The sequence below is a fragment of the Trifolium pratense genome, linkage group LG3, assembly GCF_020283565.1.
Source record: "Trifolium pratense cultivar HEN17-A07 linkage group LG3, ARS_RC_1.1, whole genome shotgun sequence".
NCBI classification, from domain to species: Eukaryota; Viridiplantae; Streptophyta; class Magnoliopsida; order Fabales; family Fabaceae; genus Trifolium; species Trifolium pratense.
In genome coordinates, this window is record NC_060061.1 from 50,947,852 (window position 1) to 50,971,616 (window position 23,765).

General features: G+C 39.5%; 2 protein-coding genes across 2 annotated transcripts; one reads left to right on the plus strand and one right to left on the minus strand.

Annotated features, from left to right (window-relative positions):
* The first annotated feature begins 12,682 nt into the window (after positions 1–12,682).
* On the plus strand, positions 12,683–18,035 carry LOC123915821 (putative disease resistance RPP13-like protein 1). The gene is made up of 2 exons (XM_045967074.1): positions 12,683–16,887; positions 17,726–18,035. The coding sequence occupies exons 1-2, from the start codon at positions 12,829–12,831 to the stop codon at positions 17,816–17,818; spliced, it is 4,152 nt and encodes a 1,383-aa protein (XP_045823030.1). The 5' UTR covers positions 12,683–12,828; the 3' UTR covers positions 17,819–18,035.
* Positions 18,036–19,658: 1,623 nt separating this feature from the next.
* Positions 19,659–22,114, minus strand: LOC123917409 (RNA polymerase sigma factor sigD, chloroplastic). The gene is made up of 5 exons (XM_045969110.1): positions 21,576–22,114; positions 21,034–21,252; positions 20,819–20,959; positions 20,312–20,512; positions 19,659–20,190 (listed from the first exon to the last, which is right to left on the minus strand). Exons 1-5 carry the CDS (start codon positions 21,978–21,980, stop codon positions 19,912–19,914), a joined length of 1,245 nt encoding a protein of 414 aa, XP_045825066.1. The 5' UTR covers positions 21,981–22,114; the 3' UTR covers positions 19,659–19,911.
* Between the last annotated feature and the right edge of the window lie 1,651 nt (positions 22,115–23,765).

The window sequence follows — 23,765 nt, forward strand, 5'->3', positions numbered from 1 at the left end:
CCTCTGCTTTTTCAGGTTTTCTTCAGATGGCTGAAGGGTCTCAAAGTCAAGTCTCGTTTATAGATCAACAGCCATCCTCATCAATTCGTGTTCGAGCCGACCTCTCATGGGTGGCGGACGAACCTCGAGAGACGGAGTCAATTTATAAGAACTGCGAGAGTGATATTCCGGAGTCGATGTGTACGGATATCCAGACTCCTCCTACTGAAGATTTTGAAGTGCGGATCCCTACTGCTCGTCATAGGATCTGCAGCAATTGGGCCTGGGGGACGATCCCTATGTACGAGATTGCTTTCAAGCACTTGAGAATTAGGTTGCCCTTTACGGATCTCGAAGTGTCTATCTTCCGACACCTTCGCTTAGCCCCTTCTCAACTTCATCCGAACTCCTTGGCCTTTATCAAGGCTTTTGAAGTGACTGCCGAGCACCTGGGTCTGGGCCCTACCTTGCCTTTATTTTTCTATCATTTTGGCCTCCAACGAAGCTGTCCTCGGGGGGAGCAGGCGAAAGGGAAGCTCGCAAAAGGAGCCCCGCTACCGGACACCAAGCACGGATGGGTTTCTTTGAGGCAACGGAAGCGCCTCTTTGATATGTATGATGAATCGGTGCGGGGGTTTAAGTCTATTTTCTACGGGGTCAGGCCCATGACGACGAAAGGTTGGAGTAACTTCGTCCGCAGGGGGCACCGCATAGACGAGCTGGGGCAGAGAGTGCTCGACGATCAGGGGCGCCCCATAGATGAGGATTTCGCCAGATTTCCCTTCTATTGGCGCAGAGAGCATTACGCGATGTCGACCAAAGAATTTGTCTTTACGCTTGGGGAGTTGTCTGTTGAGGAAAGAGCTGATTATAAGAAGCTGTTAGAGTTCGTGAAGGGCTTGCCTCCTTACCTCCTGAGCGACCCTGAGGGCGAGCCTTTATTCGGAGAAGATGGTCGGAGGTTGACTAAGACCAAATTGATCGCAACTCAGGAGTTGATCATTTGTGATACTCCGGAGAAATTATCTGCTTTTTGGAGTATGCTCGTGGCTTGCTCTTTATTCTTTATGCCTTGCTTTTTTACTTTGCATTTTTCTTTTTATTTGCTCGCCTTTGTTTTGCTAACTGTTAATCTGATTTGTGTAGGTACAATGACCAGTGGTGCCGCCGCTCTCCGCAAAGCTCGCGCTGCCAAGAACAAGAGGGAAGCGAGCAGTGCTGCTACAACCTCCTCCGCTCCCCAGTCCCCGACGGCCTTTGCTGCGGACCGTTCAAAAAGGATTCGGCTGATTGGGGAGGAAGGGACTTCTTCTCTACAGGAGCAGGAGGTGGTAGATCTCTCTGGTCAGGATGATCCTCCAAACTTTGGCCCCCATAGGTTGTTCGCCGATGTTCCTGCAGACGACTTCGTCCTTCCTCCTATTTATGCCCATGGCGTTCTGTTGACCGGAGACACTAAAGTGAAGATTAACCCAGCAGATGAGGCCATCCTCGCAGATATGGGTCCTGAGGCTCTCCGTTCCGAAATCGCTACCCAGTCCATGGCTCTGCTTAAATTAGTCGAGGTGGCGACTTTTTTAAATGGCCGGGAGTGCAAATACTTAGAGGAAAGGGATGAAGCTCGTAAGGAGTTGCCTCTATTGAAGCGAAGGCTAGCCGAATCCGAGGCCTCCTGTGAGGGTTATAGGGAGGAGCGCAAGACTCTCTCGACTAACCTCAAGGAAGCGGAGGACAGGCTCAAGACAGTGTCGGAGGAGCGGGATGGTGCTGTGCAGAAAGTTGAGGAGCAGAAGGTTCTGATTGGTGAGATGGAAGGGAAGTTGGCGAGGCTTCAAGTCACTGGGATTGTTGAAGAAGGGGAGAAGGAGCTCGACCCTCAGGGGGTGTATGCTTCTTCCTCTCGTGCAGCTTTGATCGCGAAGATCCAGGAGCTCGAATCCAACATGGTTGCTTCCGCTACCTTCAGTTTCAACAATGCAGTGGCGCAGCTCAGGATCCTCAACCCCAGCTTGATCGAGGAGGGTTTGGATGAAGAGAAGGAAGTGCGTGATGGAGCTATCGTTACCCCTTCTGATGATGAAGTGTAATTTGTTTTTCTTTCTTTTGTTTTGTTCGGGCGTTTTGTTGCCCTTTTGATGTAACCGACAATCATGGCCCTTAACATTCTATACGCCGAGCTATTTATGCCTTCGCGCTAGTGTATATTTGGACGGTGGTCATCGTTATGATAGCTGGTATCATTGATGCCGCGCTTAGAAGGTGCGGGGAACCATTCTAAGTGTTTGGAGATGTTTATCCAAACTAGTAACGAGGAGAGGGGCTGTTGTTAAGCTTTCCTCCTCGGGGTGTGAACATCCCATCGCGAGCTGGGGTTCTACCGGGCGTGTACTACGACGATGGCGTTCCGTGGTCTAGAACTTTCCTCGTCAACATCATCGAGCTCCTAATGTCTCGACTTTGTTTTATATTTTAAGATTCATGCCCGTACCTAAGCACTCCTCCGTTGTATAGGCGTGCTTCTCATGGGCGAAGACACAACCTTTGTCAGGGGACGGCTTTGAGCTTCCCTCAACTGTAGTATTGCTTGAGCTTTTCGGCATTCCAAGGTCGGGGAATTTCTTTTCCGTAAAGGTCTTCCAAGTAATAAGCACCGTTTTCAGTTTTGGCTCGGACTCGATAAGGTCCTTCCCAATTTGCCGCGAGTTTGCCCTCGCGGGAGTCTTTTTGGTTACGTCGTAGTACTAGTGTACCAACGTCGAATTCTCGCTTTATGACCTTTTTATCATGCCGTTTTGCTATTTTTTGTTTCAAAGTGGCTTCTCGGAGGGCCGCGCCGTCTCGGAGTTCTTCCAAGAGGTCGAGCTCCTCTCTGAGCATTTCATGGTTGTCTTCCCCTTCGAGGGGTACTCCCGTTCGGAAGGAGGATGCTCCGGTTTTTACTGGAATTACGGTCTTTGTTCCGTACGTCAATCGGAAAGGCGTTTCTCCCGTCGTAGAATGTGGAGTGGTTCGGTAGGACCAGAGTACGCTGTGTAGTTCTTCTGTCCATTTTCCCTTTGCTTCATCCAATCTCCTTTTGAGTCCTCGTAGTATAACCCTGTTCGCAGCTTCGGCATGGCCGTTCGTTTGAGGGTGTTCGACAGAGGTGAAGTGTTGGGTTGTGCCTATCTTTGCCATAAACTCTCGCACTTTCTTGTCTGTGAATTGAGTCCCGTTATCTGTAACGACAACTTGAGGGATCCCAAATCTCGCAAGTATATTGCGTTTGAAGAATCGCAGCACATTGAATGTTGTGATGTTGGCGAGAGGTTCGACTTCGATCCATTTTGTGAAGTAGTCGACAGCTACTATTAGGTATTTATTTTGTCCTGCTGCCGTTGGAAACGGTCCTAGGAGGTCCATCCCCCACCAAGAAAACGGCCACGGGGATGAGAGCGTCTTTAGCTCGCTTGGAGGGGCCAAGTGCATATCCCCGTGGATTTGGCATTTGTCGCATTTTTTGACATGCTCTTTTGCGTCTGCTTGCATGGTAGGCCAGTAGAATCCTGCTCGCAAGGCCTTTCTGGCCAAGGAGCGTCCACCGATGTGTTGACCATTTATTCCTTTGTGGATTTCGCCGAGGATCGAGTTTACCTCGCTATCCTCGACGCATCTTAGCAGAGGGATGGAAAATCCTCGGCGATACATTTTCCCATTTAAGATTACGTATGCGCAGGCTCTTCTTTTGACCTTAGCTGCCTCTTTCTTGTCAATCGGGAGGTTTCCTGTGCTCAAAAATTTGAGCACGGGTGTCATCCAACTGTCGGCGTTGATTTCGCATATCAGGAATACTTCGGTGGGTTTCGCTATGCTTGGTTTGGATAGCGTTTCCTGAATAAGCGATTGATTTCCGCCCTTCTTTTTCTTGGTGCTGGCGAGCTTTGATAAGATATCTGCTCTTACATTATGCTCGCGAGGAACATGTTTGACTTAGGTTTGTTTGAATTTAGTTAATTTTTCTTTGATCAAGTTTAAGTATTCCGTGAGTCGCTCGTCTTTTGTTTGGTATGCTCCGGCTATTTGTGATGCGACGAGTTGTGAGTCCGTGAATATCTTAATCTCTTCGGCTTCCATATCCTGAGCCAACCTTAATCCTGCCAGGAAGGCTTCGTACTCGGCCTGGTTGTTCGTGGTTGGAAAGGCGAGCTCGAGTGAAACTTCTATGAGCACTCCTTCGCTGTTTTCGAGTATTATACCTGCGCCACTCCCTTGTGGATTCGAGGATCCATCTACGAAGATGGTCCATTTATTTTTATCCGGGGTAGATGGTATGGTCATCTCGGCTATGAAGTCTGCTAGCACTTGGCCTTTTAAAGCCTTTCTGCTTTCGAAAAAGATTTCAAATTCGGACAACTCGAGCGACCATTTTAGCATTCGTCCTGTCATGTCTGGTCTCGCGAGGAGTTGCTTAATTGGTTGATCGGTTCGGACAACAATGGAATGAGCTAAGAAATAGTGTCTTAGCTTCCTTGCGGCCATGACCACTGCTAAGGCCGTTTTTTCAATCTGTAAGTACCGGAGTTCTGGTCCTTGCAGAGCCTTACTCACAAAATAGACAGGTTTTTGCCCTTGCTCGGTTTCTCTTATGAGAACGGCGCTGATGGCCTCCGATGCTACGGCGAGGTAAAGGTACAAGGTTTCCCCTTCGTTGGGTCGCGTTAGGACTGGGGGTTCGGACAATGCTCGTTTTAAGTGTTGTAGCGCGTCCTCGCATTCCTTTGTCCATTCGAATGCTGATTCTTTTCGAAGTAATTTGAATAAGGGTAGCGCGTGCTGAGCGGATTTTACGACAAAACGAGATAAGGCTGTGAGCATCCCATTTAGCGACTGGATTGATTTCTTTGAGTCTGGTGTAGGAAATTCAAAAAATGCTCTGCATTTATCGGGGTTAGCTTCGATTCCTCTTTCGGTTAAGTAGAATCCGAGGAATTTCCCAGCTTTTACGCCGAAGTGCATTTTTCGGGATTGAATCTCATGTTATACTTTCTCGCTTGGTCGAACACTCTTTTTAGATGGGCTGTATGATCGACTTCCTCTTCGGATTTGACGATCATATCATCCATGTAGACTTCGAGCATGTCCCCGATTTCATTATTGAAGACTTTGTTCATCATCCTTTGGTATGTGGCGCCTGCGTTTTTAAGCCTGAAAGGCATTACGTTGTAATAATAATTACCGGATTCGGTCATAAACGCTGTTTTCTTTTTATCGATTTCAGCCATTTTTATTTGATTATAACCCGAGTACGCGTCCATAAATGATAGTAATTTAAATCCTGATGAATTATCTACTAATTTGTCTATGTTAGGTAAAGGGTAAGCGTCTTTAGGGCAAGCCCTATTAAGATCGGTATAGTCAACACACATGCGCCATTTTCCATTCGATTTCTTAACAAGTACAACATTGGATAGCCAGGTGGTATACCTGGCTTCCGAAATGAAATTTGCCTCGAGGAGGTCTTTTACAGCTTTTTCAGCAGCCTCCGCTTTCTCGGGAGACTGCTTCCTACGCCGCTGAACAACGGCACTAGCCCTAGGATCTAAAGTCAATTGATGACAAGCGACCTCAGGGTCGATGTCGGGCATCTCTGCAGCGCTCCAGGCGAACAGTTCTGCATTGTCTTTCAGGCAGGCAATCAGCTGCTTTTTGACCAAGTCGGGGAGTCCAGTTCCAATCTTGATCCCTTTGAGGGGGTCTTCACCTAGGGGCACCAGCTCGAAATCTCCGTCCAGGATTGGGCGGTAGATTTTCTTTTCAGCAACTGGGAGGTCCTTCTGCTTCTCTTCATGATGCTCCTTTTTTGTGAGTCGAGCATCGATGTCGACGGAGCCTCCAATAGTGTTTACCCCCGGATTTTTCTTTTGTTCAGATTTCTTAGGGGTCACCACGGTGCTCAGATTTTTTGCCGCGGCCTCAAAGCATCTCCTCGCAGCAGCTATGTCGTCCGGCGTGTAGTACTTCATCTTCAGGTGAACGGTGGACGACACAGCGAATAGCTCAGCTAAAGTAGTCCTGCCGATGATGCAGTTATACAGCGAGGGACAGTCGACGACCATGAATTGTGTCCTCACGGATTTCATTGTCTTTTCCTCGCCAAAGGTGACGATGAGGTCCACATATCCCCAGGGTTTGGTAGTCGACCTGTTGAACCCCTGAAGGTCAGGTCCTACATAGGGAATCAGGTTCTTCTCCAACAGCTGTAGTGTTTTGAAGAGCCCTGAATACATCACGTCGCACGAGCTCCCCTGATCTACGAGGATGCGGTGGTCGTCGAAGTTCGCCATACGAGCTCTCACCAGTAGCGGTATTTGGTAGTTTGGTGAGCCCCCAGGAACTTCTGATTTGTAGAAGGTCAGCGGATCGGAGCCTTCCTCGGGTTTGGAGACGGTGAAGGGAGTCACTGAGCAAATATTTTCCAGCTCCTCGAATTTTCTTTTCACGGAGCCGATGGTGACTTTGTTGAGCCCTCCCCCTGTTATCACCAGTGCTTTGGGGAAATTCTCCCATGAGCCATTCAGGTGGGCGTTGAAATGCCTCATGAGTGCTCCTTCATCCGACCCTGGGGATGGGAGTGGGATCTCTGGTGCCGAAATGGCGAGGGTCTGAGGGACTATGCCTCAGTTGTTTTCTTGCTCGGAGACATCAATGGTCATTGCGACCTCTTGAGGCTCCCGCTGTTGTTGTTGTTGTACTTGCTCGCCGTTCTGAACGTACCTTCGGGCATAGCCCTTCTGTATCAGAATTTCGATGACGTCTTTTAGGTGGACACAGTCTTCGGTGACGTGTCCATGGCTTTTATGATATCGACAAAATTTTGTCCTATCAATATTTGCCTTCATGGGCTGCTGTTTCGGGAAGTGGATCCCAGCCTTCTTGAAGTCCGCAGCGGAGACTTCAGCAAAAATTCGATCTCTTGGAGCATTCAGTGGAGTGTAAGTTGTGAACTTTCCACGTGGAGGTTTGGACTCTTTGATCCTATCCTCTCTCCCTTTCTCGTTACCTCTACGCGAGGTTCCAGCTTCATCTTTGTCGTGGTTCCTGGATTTTTCTTGACTTTTAGGCCTCCTCAGATCTATGGCCTTCTGTTTTTCTTCGTAGGCGATGTATTTCTTTGCCTTTTCGAAGAAAGCGTCCAGTGTCTTCGGCTCTTCTATACCAACAGCTTTGGCGAAGTCACTGTCTCGACGGAGTCCCCTGTCGAGGAGGTACAGCTTCATGCTCTCCTCGACCTTTACCTCGACGGCTGCTTTATTGAACCGTTCGAGGTAGGACCTGAGGGGCTCGGTTTCACCTTGAATGATGGCATCGAGGGTTGCTTCTGTTTTTGGATGACGCCTCGAAGATGTGAAGTGAGCCCGGAAGCGGGCGCAGAGATCCGACCAGGAATCGATGGATCCCGACGCCAAACTCTTATACCAAGCCATAGCGCCCTTCCTCAGAGTTGTGGGAAAGAGCTTGCACTTGATAGAGCCTCGTACATTCCTGTACTCGAGGAGAGCTTCTAAGTTTTCGATGTGCTCGTCTGGATCTGTCGAGCCATCGTAGGTGTCCATTGCCGGTGGTTTCTCGAGTCCGACCGGTAGAGGGAGTTCCCGGATCCTTCGGGAGAGGGGGCCTTGGTGGCTGTCCCTTTCTTCCGGGGATCGGTGTCTTTGGTGGCGAGGAGGATTGTCCCTCCTAGGGGAGTGCCTCCTCAGTGGGGTGGAGTTTCGAGACATCTCCTCGTTTCTCCTTGGGTCCTCTCGCTTCTGCGGCGAGGTGGTGAGCGTGACCTGGAGAAGGTTCTGCTCCTCACAGGTGTGGGTGAACGGTGAGCTCGGCGGGCTTGCACCGTCACCCTTGATTCAGCTATTGCGTCGATTCGACGGCTTTGGGATTCGAGCATTTGGTTCTGCTGCTTGAATCTTTGGTTTTGCTGCAGTAGCAAGTACGACTGGCGGTTGATTGCATTAACCAGCGCAGCCATCATGTCCTGCATGGGGACGCCTGGAGGAATAGCCATTGCCGGAGTCGCCTGTGGCGGGGTAGCCACAGGGATCTGCGGTTCTTCTGGGTTGTAGGGCTCATCATGCATGTTTTTCCCCCCTTGGCCATCTTCCGTTACGGAGACGAACTGGCCGTCCTGCGGGTGGTACGGCGCGTAATCCATTGGTTGAGCGTTGTTCTCCGCCACGTGCTCCAGGAGTTGGTGGTTGTTGACGCCAGCCATTGATCGCAAAGTGGTTGTTTTTTGGAAGGAGTTTAGTTTCCCACAGACGGCGCCACTGATCGTGTTGACCAGAAGAGAGCGACTTCGCCGGCGTTTACGGTGGTTGAGAGCGTTGAAACCCTTGTTGAAGCGGAGGGGGGTTGTGTACCTGCAGGCACTCCGACGCTCAAGTCAGTTTGTGTGTGTGTAAAGGTTTTCTTGGCTAAATAATGCGTACCTTGTGAATGAAGTGGAGTCACATATATATAGCCCCAGCGCTGGGCCAAGGCCCTTGATGGTATTAATGGCCATCAAGTGGCTGCCGGAAAACGGCTTGGAGGCCTTGATGTGCAGTAAATGCCCATCATTCCGGTTTACGGCCGTTACGATACGTAAGAGTATCAGACCGTTGGAGGCTTGCTCGGATCGTGTTTGTTCGACACCCTCTGATGCTCGAGCGCGATGCTCGGCCCAGAACAAAAATAGAATGCATTTTTTTACATAATGCATTTGTTATATATATATATATATATTCTCTAATTATAATTTATAAGCATATTTTAAGAAGAAAAAAGTGTTTCTAAATATAAATTCTGTTTCAATTTTTTTTTTGAAAAGCTTTCTGTTTCAATTGATTATGAGGCTCTCCTTCAAATGGATGCTATATCCAAGTGTAAGCTAATTTATTTAAGGGTTTAATATCCCACACAAACAAAATTCTATTTTTGTTTTCTTATTTTTCTATTTTTGTTTCCTTCTGTAGCATATGTCACTGGCAAGCTATTGAATTTCCTCGAGGAGAATTTTGAGCCACCATTCCATCGCCATTTTCTTTCAACTGCTGATCCGACTTTGGGAGTGAGTAACCGACATGGTTTGTTAAGAAGCTTCGCTACCCCTTGCTTTATTAGCTGTCTCTCAACCATCTTCTCCGGAGTCATTTCAACTGGCCCTGGTACAATCTGCATTATATATCATAGTAAAAATTACGACTAATAGCTTCGAATTTGTGGTTTTTCATATAAAATAAGAATAAGAATTTGTAGTTATTCGTATAAGATATGAATGAAGTTATCGAACCTTAAATGTTAAGTTGCCATAATCAGTTACAGTTTTGTCCAATGAAATTGGTTGTCTGCTCCTTTCAGAAACAAGTGTTACAGTTGAAACATTCACATTGAGAACCTCGGCCAATTCATCGTATGTCGGCTTCCGCCTCAGTCTTTTTCTCAAGACATTGTTAGCCTCTGAAATTTTTGCAACCATTCCATACTTTGCTCCCTATAAATGACAAACTAACCAAGCATTCATAATTAACAACCTACTTCTAAAATCTTCTAGTAGACTATTGCATGGTAATATACCCTATTGATCAAAACACCTTCAATGATAGTAAAATAATGTTTTAAAATTATTTTAAATCTATTTATAAAAAGCATTTTTAAATTTTTTTGGAATGATTTCTCTATTGTTGATGGGGAGGTTATTAGTGTTGATAAGTTACAACAGGAAGACATGTGTCTTCCAATGAATCGTAAAGATCATGAGAATCAGACGGATGTTGATGCTACCACAGTTACTGATTTGGAGAAGCAGAATGGGGATGATGTTGCCATGGCTACTGCACCTGAGAGGCAAAATGTTATTCAGGAAGGGAAGAACGACACTGATTTTAATCATAGAGCTTCTGAGGAAGTCCTAGAAGAGGAAATAACACAGGTTAATACCGATACCGCACAAAATAATGCATGAATCATGGATCCAGATATGTCGGAGTTAATCTCTGACTCGGTAGAGGAAGTAGTAGCTGAAACTCAAAACTATTTTGCAAAAACCTGCTTTACCACAAGTCGTTCTTGATGATATGGAGAAGATAAAACAAGCATGGGAAACTAGAAGAAGTACTAATACCGAAGAAGAAGTTTCATTCACTCCGTACGTGTCTAAGAAAACTAAAAAACAAAACCTACGGATTGCGCGCAGCCTTGGGAGTTATCCTACCCGGTCTAGGGGTCCACCTCCACGATACTCTCCATGATTCTTTTTGGGAGTTTTGTAGTCGAATATGGAAGTATGTCTAGTCGACTTCTCTTGGGTTCGATTGATATAGAGGTTTTCTTTTATGGGAAACTTTGCCTCATGTCCTCTCATTGAGGACTAGTTTAGGGACAGTCTCCCTAATTTTGGTTTTGTTTTACTTCCTTTTTTTTGTTTTTGTTTTTGCTTTTGCTATTTTTGTTCTTTTATTTCTTTTTCTTTTGCTTTTTCCCTGGGTAAGGTTTGGTCCCCCCACTTTGTATAGTTTCCCTTTTTTTTATTATATATATGAGCAAAGAAGTATAGGATTAGAGCTACTAGATGTCTCTCTGATGTCTACTACTCACTATGATGTCTCATAATACTCTAAAAAAACTCCTCTAATGTTTGCTTTGTAAGTCAAAATGGTAACATGAAACACATGAAGTAAACTCAAGTCTCGAATAACATTATAACAAATACGAATTTTACAAAATCGACCGTTGGATTGATATATTATATCATATAGATCATCCATAGAAATTTTTAGAAAAATTGAAAATCATTTGATATGTTATTGAGACCTATCAAAATTAACGGTATTTAGTAAAAACTCATAAACCATTAATTTTGATTAGTCTCAATAACATATCAAATTATTTTCAAATTTTCTAAAAATTTCTATGGATGATATATGTGATATAATCTATCAATTCAACGATCAATTTTGTAAAATTCGTATTCGTTATAATGTTATTCGGGACTTGTGCACCATGCACAACATGAATAACTTGTGCATGTTAGACTTGGCATAATTCAAAATCTAGGAAAGTGTAATTAAGCCAAAAGTGTAATTAAGGCAATTTTAACTAGGCCAGCTAAGATACATAAACAAACATAATTTTTGTTCTCAGTTTCTTTTCTTTTTCTCTTTCAATTTCTGTCTCTGAATTTTTTTTATTTTTAAGTGTTTGAAAATCTAGATTTGTGTTGATGAAGTTTACGAAGAAAAAGAAAGGAAGGAGATGAAGAAAAGAAAACTAGGTGTTGCTAGTACATTATTAGATACAATAGATCTTTAAGATCATGTTGTTGTTATTTTATAAGAAAATCAAATGGTTAATATTAAAAAATTAATAAAAATCTATGATGGAGCACTTGCAGCAATAATGTTGGTCCACCTTATTCTTTTGGGTTTAAAAGTTAATGGAAGAAAGTAACTTGACTAACGGAAACATAGTTAAGAGAATTAAACTGACCTTTTTTTTCTTTAAGAAATTATTATAAAACCTAAAATATCTTTAAGGACCAATAAATTAATTAAACATTATAAAAAAATTCACCTAATAACATTTATACAGTACATTTATTATTTATATATATGATGTGAGTACCTTTGTAAACATTTTTTTTTTTTTATGTGAGTACCTTTATCATACATTATTAATATTTAGTATTTACAACATCATTATTCTTGGACACCATATTTGACTATGTCATGTCTTTGTTTTGGACCCATGCACTAATAACAATAATCAAATCTATTTCAAAGATGCTCACTGCTTAAGTAAGTGTGCAACTTTGCTTGACAGCTTTCTAATTGTTTTTTACCGAATAAACAATTACTAACACTTGTAATACTAGAATTAAAATAATCAAATCTTGGCATAGTTGAGCTTCATATATAGCTTTTACTGCCTTCGTCCTTAATTATAAGATTTTATTTGACAAAAATGTACTATTTATTTACCTTATTTTGACCATATTTTTTTAATAATATATAAATGTAAATATTATCATATAAGATCTTGTTCAATTTGTTTTGATAAGTATTTTTAAAATATTAAATTTTTATAATTTTTACTAATAGACAATTAAAGATATTAGTGATCAAAATTAGGTATCGACGTACGAGCAGTAATGAAATAGGGTCTTATAATTAGGGAGGTAGTAATATTCACAAACATCATTATTCTTGGACACCATATTTGACTATGTCAGGTCTTTGTTTTGGACGCATGCACTAATAACAATAATCAAATCTATTTCAAAGATGCTCACTGCTTAGATAAGTGTGCAATTCGGTCTCAATTTGATTGACACGGTTGACTATTGTGCACTATTCACACATGTTGTTTTGACCTTATTTTTTTACTAATAAACAAAAATAAATATTAGCATATAAGATGTTATTTGATTCGTCTCGATGAGTATTTTCAAAATATCAAAATTTTATAATTTTTACTATTATACAATTAAAAATATTAATCGTCAAAGTTATACATCGACATGAATGAAACAGTCAATAGTGTCAATTAAATTGGGACTAAGGGAGTATCTAACTGTGTTTTACCCAATAAATAAGTACTAACACTAGTAATACTTGTGAGTCAAAAAAAAAACCAGTAATACTTCATTCACGTGCAAAAAGTATCAAAAAGTAGTACTACTAACTTCTCAATCACATATGCAAAACTCCTTGAGCCTTAAATTGTTCATTACTGTCAATTACTACTGTCCTTTCAAACTTCTTTGCTCCTTAACTTTCTTCAAAATCTTGCTCCAGCGTTCTTTTTACGGTTTTGCCTTAACAATAGCACTAGAAGATGGCTGCAACGATGATCGGAGGTGCTTTTCTCTCTGCAACTGTTCAGACCTTAGTTGAGAAACTTGCTTCAAAAGAGTTTCTTGATTACATCAAAAACACCAAGCTAAATGTCTCACTCTTGAGGCAGTTAAAAACAACACTGCTCACTCTTCAGGCTGTAATGGATGATGCAGAGGAGAAGCAGATCAACAATTCTGCTGTCAAACAATGGCTTGATGATTTGAAAGATGCTGTCTTTGATGCTGAGGATTTGCTCAATCAGATCAGTTATGACTCCCTTCGATGCAAGGTGGAAAATACACAAGCTGCAAACAAAACTAATCAGGTGTGGAATTTCTTTTCATCTCCTTCTAAAAACTTGTATGGAGAGATCAATTCTCAGATGAAGATCATGTGCGAAACCCTACAGCTTTTTGCACAACATAAAGATATACGTGGTTTGCAAACTAAAAGTGCTAGAGTTTCTCATAGACCACATTCAAGTTCAGTGGGAAATGAATCTGTCATGGTGGGTAGGAAGAATGAAAAACAGACAATAATGAACATGTTGCTATCACAGAAGGACACAACCAGTAATAATATAGGTGTTGTTGCAATTTTGGGCATGGGAGGTTTAGGAAAAACTACCCTTGCCCAACTTCTTTACAACGATGAAAAAGTTCAACAACATTTTGATATGAAAGCCTGGGCTTGTGTATCTGATGATTTTGACACTATGAGAGTAACCAAGTCTCTCCTTGAATCTATCACTTCCAAAACTTGGGAAAGCACTAATCTTGATTTCCTTCGAGTTGAATTAAAGAAAATCTCGAGGGAGAAAAGATTTTTGTTTGTGTTGGATGATATGTGGAATGATAATTACAATGATTGGGAAGATCTGGTAAGTCCCTTCATTGATGGAAAACCTGGAAGCAGGGTGATTGTAACAACGCGTCAACAAAAAGTTGCAGATGTGGCACGCACATTTCCTATTCAAGAATTAGAACCACTATCAAATGAAGAATGCTGGTCTTTACTATCAAAGCATGCATTGGGAAGTGATGAGTTTCGCCATAGTAAAAACACAACCCTCGAAGAAATTGGCAGGAAGATTGCAAAAAAGTGTGGTGGACTGCCAATAGCTGCTAAAACACTAGGAGGACTTCTACGTTCAAAGGTAGACACAATTGAGTGGACTTCAATTTTGAACAGTGATGTATGGAACTTACCAAATAATAATATTCTTCCTGCTTTGCATTTGAGTTATCAATATCTTCCCTCTCATTTGAAAAGATGTTTTGCATACTGTTCAATTTTTCCAAAGGATTACCCACTTGATAGGAAGAAATTGGTTTTGTTATGGATGGCAGAAGGCTTCCTTGATTATTATCAAGGGGGAAAAGAGATGGAGGAATTAGGTGATGATTGCTTTGCTGAACTGTTATCCAGATCCTTAATTCAACAATCAAATGATGATGCTCGTGGAAAAATCTTTCTCATGCATGACCTTGTCAATGATTTAGCTACAGTCGTATCTGGAAAAAGTTGCTGCAGGTTAGAATGTGGTGACGTCTCTGAAAATGTTCGTCATATCTCATATAACCAAGAATACTATGACATTTTCAAAAAGTTTGAGAATGTCTACAATTTGAAATTGTTGCGTAGCTTTCTATCTATTACCTCCATGTATCCTTACAATCACATATCCATCAAGGTGGTTGACGATTTCCTACCAACACTCAAAAGGTTGCGTGTGTTATCGTTGTCAAAGTATACAAACATCACAAAGCTTCCGGATACAATTGGCAATTTACTGCAATTGCGGTATCTAGATCTCTCCTCCACTGGAATCGAAAGCTTGCCGGATACAACATGTAACCTTTACAATTTGCAGACATTGATTTTATCAAGTTGTGAGCGTCTAACCGAATTGCCAGTACATATGGGAAATTTAATCAATTTACGTCACCTTGACATAACAGATACGAACATAAAGGAGTTGCCTGTGGAAATTGCAAGACTAGAAAACCTCCAAACTTTGACAGTTTTTGTAGTGGGTAAGCAACATGTAGGGTTAAGCATCAAAGAGCTAAGCAAATTCACAAACCTACAGGGAAAACTTACCATCAAGGACTTGCATAATGTCATTGATTCTAGGGAGGCAGAAGATGCCAACCTAAAAAGCAAAGAGAAAATTGAGGAGTTAGAGCTGTTATGGGGCAAACAAAGCGAAGACTCGCAAAAGGTTAAAGCTGTGTGTGCTATGTTGCAACCACCAATAAACCTGAAGAGCCTGAACATCGGCTTGTATGGCGGGACAAGTTTTCCTAGTTGGTTGGGAAATTCATCGTTTTCTAATTTGGTATCCCTTAGCATCAATAATTGTGAACATTGTATGACACTTCCACCTCTAGGGCAGCTACCTTTTCTCAAAGACCTGAAAATACATGGTATGAAGATATTGGAGACAATTGGCCCAGAGTTCTTTTGTGCACAGGGAGGTGAATGTTCCAATTCTTCCTTCCAACCATTTCCATCCCTTGAGTATATAAAATTTGACAACATGCCAAATTGGAAGGAATGGCTTGACTTTGATGGAATGAATTTTGCTTTTCCTCAACTTAGAATTATGGTGTTACATAATTGTCCGGAACTAAGAGGACAATTGCCTAGCCACCTTCCTCGTATAGAAGAAATTGTAATAAAAGGTTGTGCTCATCTATTGGAAACACCTTCCAGTTTGCATTGGTTGCCGTCAATAAAGAAAATAAAAATCAACGGGCTTGTTGAAAGGACCCAATTGTCATTGCTTGAGAGTGATTCTCCATGTATGATGCAAGATGTAGAGATTGAAGAGTGCGTTACTCTCTTATATCTGCCAAAATTGATTCTGAGAAGCACTTGTCTTCAACACTTGAAACTCTCATCTCTTTCTGCTCTGACTGCATTTCCCTCAAGTGGTCTACCCACTTCATTGCAATCACTTGTTATTCAAAACTGTGAGAATTTATCCTTCCTTCCTCCTGAAACGTGGAGCAATTACACATCGCTTGTGAGTCTTAAGTTATGGAGTAGCTGTGATGCACTTACATCCTTTCCACTTGATGGTTTTCCTGCCCTCCAAACACTTGTGATATATGAAAGTAAGAGTCTGGACTCCATTTATATTTTAGAAAGTCCTTCACGTCAGCCGTCAAACCTCCAATCACTTAATATCACATCCCTTTGTTCGTTGAAAGTCAAGGTTAAGATGGACACACTCACTGGTCTCACAGATTTGTTGTTGCGTTGTGAAGGAGAGTTGTCATTTAGTGAAGGTATTTGTCTACCTCCCAAATTACAATCAATAGATCTGCTGTCGAGGGGAATTAGAACAACGCTGCCTGTAATGGAATGGGGCCTAACCGGTCTTTCAAGATTGAATATTGGAGGTTGTGATGATATAATTAAGACCTTGATGAAGGAGTCGTTGCTACCCATCTCCCTTGTGTCTCTGACTATCTTTGATAATAAAATGAAGGCCTTTGATGTAAGTGGGCTTCGACACCTCTCCTCTCTCGAAATTCTTACCTTTAATTATTGTGAAGAGCTTGAGTCATTGCCAGAAAACTGCCTCCCTTCCTCGCTGAAATCACTTGAATTTTGGTGTTGTTCCAGACTTGAGTCATTACCAGAAAACTGCCTCCCTTCCTCGCTGAAATCACTTGAATTTTGGTGTTGTTCCAGACTTGAGTCATTACCAGAAAACTGCCTCCCTTCCTCGCTGAAATCACTTCGATTTAGCCGTTGTTCCATACTTGAGTCATTACCAGAAAACTGCCTCCCTTCCTCGCTGAAATCACTTTATTTTTGGAATTGTCCCAGACTTGAGTCATTACCAGGAAACTGCCTCCCTTCTTCGCTCAAATCACTTGAATTTTGTTTTTGTGATAAGCTTGAGTCATTACCAGAAGACAACCTCCCTGACTCTCTTCGGAAACTGTACATTTATAAATGCCCATTATTAGAAGAAAGGTATAAAAGGAAGGAACATTGGTCCAAAATTGCACACATCCCTGTCATTAAAATAAATGACCAAGTCACAATGTGGTGACAAGTTGTGTTCCCGTGTTTCAGGTACGTTCCTCTTTAATCTGTGTAACACAAAGCCAATAATCAATCTCTGCTAGATACTAATTTCTTTTATAGGGAAATTGTTACTGGTTAATTTCTAAACAATTGTTAATGAAAAGAGATATTAAAATGAGAAAGGAAGGAGAGTGATACAGAGAAAGAATTCAAGTCCTACTTTTTCGTGTTCACTCAAAACATTCAATAATTTTCTTTTTCTTTTTATGAACATTCAATAGTTTTATTTCTTGTTGAAACCAAATTTGTTTAATTATCCTGAGGTTTTTAAAGTTTTGAATGATATTTTTAGACATGTTTTGAACATTATAAAAATATTCTTTTGCAAAAATTTAGAATTTTTTAATATAAGGTTTTTTAAACATGAAAAGTTTAGGGTAAAAAAAGTAATGAAAATTTGGACCTAGACATCAATCTTTAAGCTTATTTTGTGTAGAAAAACTTTTTATAATATTCTAAAGATACATTCCTCCTAAAATTTTCTTTTTATGTCCTCTGAAATTTGATGATATCTTGAACTTCAATTTATTGTACACTTTTTGTTGCAAATATTATTCCAAGAGTCACTTAATGTAGTTTTGTTTAGTTTGAGACTTTTCTATAGCTCATCTCATTATGCTGTGCTATGTAATGTGCTTCTGATCAAACCCATAGTTTATTGTTTTTGTAAACTAGAATCTAAATGGAATTTTCTGATTAACATTTTCTACAACATCCAAAATTTGACAATCATTTCTGTGGAGCTAATGAAATAAAAATGCTTATTTAATGTTTTCAGATGACCAAAGACTAAGTGGATGAATATCAGCTCACATGATGAATTGAAGACAAAAGTGAGGCATGTTGTTATTGTCCTGATTCTTCTTGTAAACTTGTTTTAGAGTCGCCAAATGCATGGTTTCCATTGATTGCCACAAGATTGGATATATATTTTGCTAATATATTGAGTCTGTATTTTATTATGATTTGAATGCATCTTTCTATGTTTCCTAATAACCTGAATGATCCGTTCACTCGGTCGGACAGAGTACAATGCACTAGGGTTTGTAATATTCTTAATTTGTATCTGTAAGTAAATGAATGTTCATATGTTTGAAAGCTTTTGTTTCACTGCGTTGCTAGCATGTACCACATGAAGCATAAATAAATGGAACAAGTAGAAGAACTCATGTTATGATTGGTTCTAAATATTCATATTTGTTGAATATATATATATAGGTATTAAATACAGTATTTCCTTTGATGAAACCTGTGTGCATAAACAGAAATGGAAGTAAATGCAACTTCCTCTCTGCAACATAAAAAAAAGTTTCATAAGGATTGAGTTCAAAATTAGGCAGAGGAAAACAAACTTTCCTTCTTGCATTGCATAGTACTATATTAAATGTGAGCTTTTAATGATCATATCTTAGCATATACCAAAACAATCGGTTTAGTTTTGTTTACTAAACCAAGACAGGAACCGCTTAGTCAACCTTATTTGAGGATTGCCGTAAAATAGTCAAGTTTTGCAGTGATGTATGGTGTATGTCATCAAGTATGTCAGTCACTCGATTCAGGATTTTGAGAAAACAAAAAGTTGAAGACAAAAGTTACTGATGGATGTCATGTTAAGAGGAATGGAGTCTAGAAGCAACAGCAAGACCACAGAATAGCAACATGGTCTAGCATGCATATTCATTTTCGCGCAACCGAACTTAATATGTTTCAAGCTTTAGAAAGAATTAGCTAAAATTCTTTTTGATTGTGCAAAATACAAATTCTGATACAAAACTCTACAAAGTAAGGACTGATATTTCTTTTTAGCTGCTCATTCGACCATATATATAACTATCAATTCCTTCAACTAAGTAACTTTTCACCTAACTATTCTGATAAAGTAATTATTGAGTTAGAAAAGGGAAAGCCAATGAATCTAAGATGGTTCGAGAAAATGTTTATACAAGCTCAAACACTTACAAGTTGCATCTTTTGAGTTTTACAAACTTCATGTGCTCATAAATATTTCTGGTGATATGGATTGAAAATATAAGTACATATGAAAGATTGGTCCAATATACATAAATTGATCAACAAAACTGTCTGGGCAGAAATTAGACAGAATCAACTTTTGAGTACTGAGAAATCTACGGTTAAGTGTGTTATAAACAATGCCTTACTAATTACCTCTCTGATAAACAATGCCTTGAAATGGAATATCATTATTCTTCAATGGTAACAAATATGTCAAATCAAATGATCCTAATTCACCTGAACGCTTGTTCTAGTGTTTCTGTAGCTCAATGACTAGTGAATTGAATCACTTATCTACAAGTGTCTGATGAGTCGGTCCACTTTCGTTGAATAAAACATGGAAGAAAACTGTCTTGACGCATGATAAATGATATAATGCAGTTCTCTCACTATCACTGTATTTCAGATTGTCTCAACTGTTTGCATGTGGCTTCTATCATTGATGAAAAGATTATAAGTCATATTATATTTCATATTATATGTGTGTGTAATTTTTTATATGTTTTTTAATGTTGTTTTTCATATTTCATAGACTCTTACGATTTGAGTCTACGCTCGAGTTTGAAAACCGTGCCCAGCATTCCTGCCGCCATGTCGATGTGCAAGTACAGATGCAGTCAGTCTAACACATTCTTCTAAGTCGGTAGTAAATGTACACCATGCCTGCACATAAAGACAATTTTTTTGAATGAAAACGTACACCATACATTACATCAATTCACATATGTATATGTTATTTAAGTTTTATTTTCACATTTGTTGAGAAGTCAATGTAGTACTAAGAGCAATGACATACTAATCGTCAGGACCACACCTTGACACCACATCTCCGCCCAAAATATTAAGACATTGAGTACATGTTTGAGTTCGCAATAAGTATGGTAGAATCGCGGTTATATATCCATGATTTAGTCTATTCATAGCCTATACAATGTGTTTCTTAATCAACAAAATGATTTTTCTATACAACATAAAACTTTAGACTATCTACAAAAGTAGTTTGTTGCAATTTTGACAATGCAATGCCATAAATTTGTCTGATTCTCTCCCTTGACAATTTCAACACCTTTCCTATCTCCTCAAAGGACAGAGGGGTATCTCCATCTAGGCCAAAATATAATCTTACAATCTTTTCTTCTCTCTTGTTAAGTTTGTTAAGAAGCTTCGCAACCCCTTGCTTTATTAGCTGTTTTTCAACCATCTTCTCCGGAGTCATTTCAACTGGCCCTGGTATAATCTCCTGTATTATTATATATCATAGTAAAAATTAAGACTAATAGCTCCGAATTTGTAGGTTTTCATATAAAATAAGAATAAGAATGTGTAGTTATTCGTATAAAATATGAATGAAGTTATCGAACCTTAAATGTTAAGTTGCCATAATCAGTTACAGTTTTGTCCAATGAAATTGGTTGTCTGCTCCTTTCAGAAACAAGTGTTACAGTTGAAACATTCACATTGAGAACCTCGGCCAATTCATCGTATGTTGGCTTCCGCCTCAGTCTTTTTCTCAAGACATTGTTAGCCTCTGAAATTTTTGCAACCATTCCATACTTTTCTCCCTATAAATGACAAACTAACCAAGCATTCATAATTAACAACCTACTTCTGAAATCTTCTAGTAGACTATAGCATAGTAATATACCCTTTTGATCAAAACACTTTCAATGATCAAAAGCATTTTTAAATTTTTTTGGAATGACTTCTCTAATGTTTACTTTATAAGTCAAAATGGTAACATGAAACACATGAAGTAAACTCTATCGTATTTGGAAAATTGTTTGCATATGTTTACGACTATTTCAAAACTAGAATCACTAACAACTCAAGTGATCGAGTTCAAATTCCATCAAAGAAAAGTGACTCACCGGTAATCTGATTAATCTGGATTTCTTGGCCAAAGCTTTAATGATGGCTTGTTTAATCCACCAGTAAACATAAGTAGACAGCTTACACCCTCTATTTGGATCAAATTTCTCTGCTCCATGAAGAAGTCCAATGGTTCCTTCCTAGTAAAATGAATTAAATTGCCTAATGAGAAACTTTCACAACGATCAAAATACTAAAATTTGTTTATATGCACCTGGATGAGGTCTTCAATGTGTAATCCGTTGCCTTGATAACGACCTGCAATCGATGCAACTAAACCGCGATATTCACGAGCCAATCTTTCTTTTGATTCTCTTGTAGTAATCATCACTTCTTCTATACTTGTATTACCAAGAGCAAACCTCCTTGAAATCGCAGAATTCCCTTCATGTTCTGTCATTCTTTGCTTAGCAGCTTCGATTCTTGCCCCCTCCTATTGTTATTCAACACACAATACATAATCCTGTTAGTAATGTAGTGTGAATCTAAATCATAGCAAGCAAAAAAAATTGCATTATACAAAATGGATGATATATAAACAAATATAATTAAAGCGACACTAATGATCATTTTACAATCGTCCCAAAGAGGATTTGAACTTTGTACCTTGAAGTTACAAGGCTAAATTCTTACTGCTAAGCTAGCACCTCAAGTTTATACAATTTTAGGGACTAAAAATCACTGTATTTTTAATCAATACTCTTATCTTATCTTGTTATGAAAGATATAAAATAAGATCATATTAACCACATATACCTTGAGACATAAACAAAGCTCAGCCTCTTCTATTGAACTCAAAAACCCTGATGTCACAGACCCAACAACATGTTTCTGCCATAAGAAATTATTCTGTATACTCTCTTCTTCCATAACATATCCCAAATTTTTTCTTCTTTTTCTCCTCCTCTTCCTCCTCATATCATCACTTCCTATGAATTTTTCTCTCACCACCCCATTTTCAACTCCAACAGCTACAGTATTTCTAGCTGAATCCACAACAACAGTATTGACTAATGTAACTGCTTCTGTTGCTGCAAAAGTGATTGATGCATCACTATAAACCAAACTTGTACCAAACTTTGAGGGTGTAACAGGTAAATTTGGTTGAAGTGAATGATGTGTCTTAAGAGATGGAAAAGTTGGAAGTGATGTAAGAGACATGGTAGGGAGTGTTGAGATATGGATTGTGGATGGATGAGATTCATGTTATGGCCATAAAATAAAGAAAAAAATTGGTTATATTTTCTTATACTTTGGTAACTAAAAAAGTTGAATATGTAGATTTTTTTTATTGAAAGGGTGAGAAAGTATCTTTTTTAGTGACACATAGGAATTAGACAAGATATAAAGGTAAGGTGTCACTTACATGTGTGGATGTCAATGATGACACAATTCTACACTATTGTGTGATACTGAATTAAGATTATTTTTTAAGCAATTATGATATTTTCTTGTTTAATTGTGTTTTGGTCATCATTAATTTCTTAAAGATGTGCTAGATGAATAAAATTATTATTTTAATATTATAATAAAATATATTATATAAGAAAGACAAATCAGATATTTTAATATTTTAATTTTATAAATTTGTAAAAATCTTATAAAAAAAATTGTAAAAATGAATCTAATTGATGGGCAATTATTTTAATGCTGATTATGTGATTTATCGATTTTCATTATGGGCTGATTGTGGATATTTAGGAATTGAGATAGGAAATTAAGAGAAGTACAAGAATTTCTTTTATTTAAAAAGTCATTTAAAAATGTCTCAAATGTATGTGAATTTATGAGAAAAATAAGATGTCACGGAGTATCTTTAAAATACGGGATTCAAAAGTTTGGATTTTTCAAAATAGAATTATCAAAATTGAATTAAAGCCAAAAATATAGTTTGTGCCCAAAAAATAATGGACTCAAAGCCGCCATTGCATGATGTGGTTTAGTGAGGTTTTTTTGACATAACATTTCATTCATAATAATATGGTTAATACATGTTGGTACATCAATGAAAATATTGGAGCTAGCTATAGATGTGGCTACCCTCGCTAAAGTATGAGCTGCATCATTTGCTTGTCTCATATCAAACTCGACATGAGAGTTTTCAAAATATAAATTAAACACATGCTTACATTCTTTCATCACATCACCAAATTCTTTGAGTCCATGACAAAATTGACTCCCTTTAGTTGTAGATCACGCACACAGCTAATAGTGTGTAACAGAACTAACGTTTCACCTACATCCACATTACAAATAGGTGAAGACCACATTGTTTTTGCGAGCACAAAGCCGGCTTCATCGTCATGAATACACATGACAAAATCAACACGATTTCGATGATGAGAAAAAGAAGCATGAACATTACATTTATACCTTCCGACTTCAGGTTTCTTCCAGGGAATTGCATTGGCAGGTTGTCCACTGCCCTAGTGAGTTAAAGAGTACTTCATATGATTTTATTTATACGCAAAAGTAAGTCAACAAAAGTTGATAGTAGGCAATGGTATGAGGTAGTGGAAGTGGTGGTCGGTGGTGATAAGTTGGAATCTTCAAATCAAGTTCATCAACAATGTCATCATCAAACTACTTAAAGAAGTTACAACCTGTATCAATATTATTTCTCCAAATTTTTATTTTTTTTATTTTTGCATTAGCCCTCTGGTTTCAGAAGGGCCCCCGGTAATCCAGAGTTCGCCCGCGAGGTTGGGAAAGTCCGATCATGGCCCACCATAAATCGAACTCGAGTTATCTCGAACAATCCGTTCTAAGGGGAGGAGCTCATTAACCAACCTAATCTAATGTCTTGGTTAATATTATTTCTCCTATTTATATATCCCCTAAACTGTTTTCTAAAATTATGACTTAAGATGTCATTGATTGTTCGTAATATAACATGTTCCTCACATAGATAGTCTTGAGGTCGTCTCTGAATGACTAAACCAACAC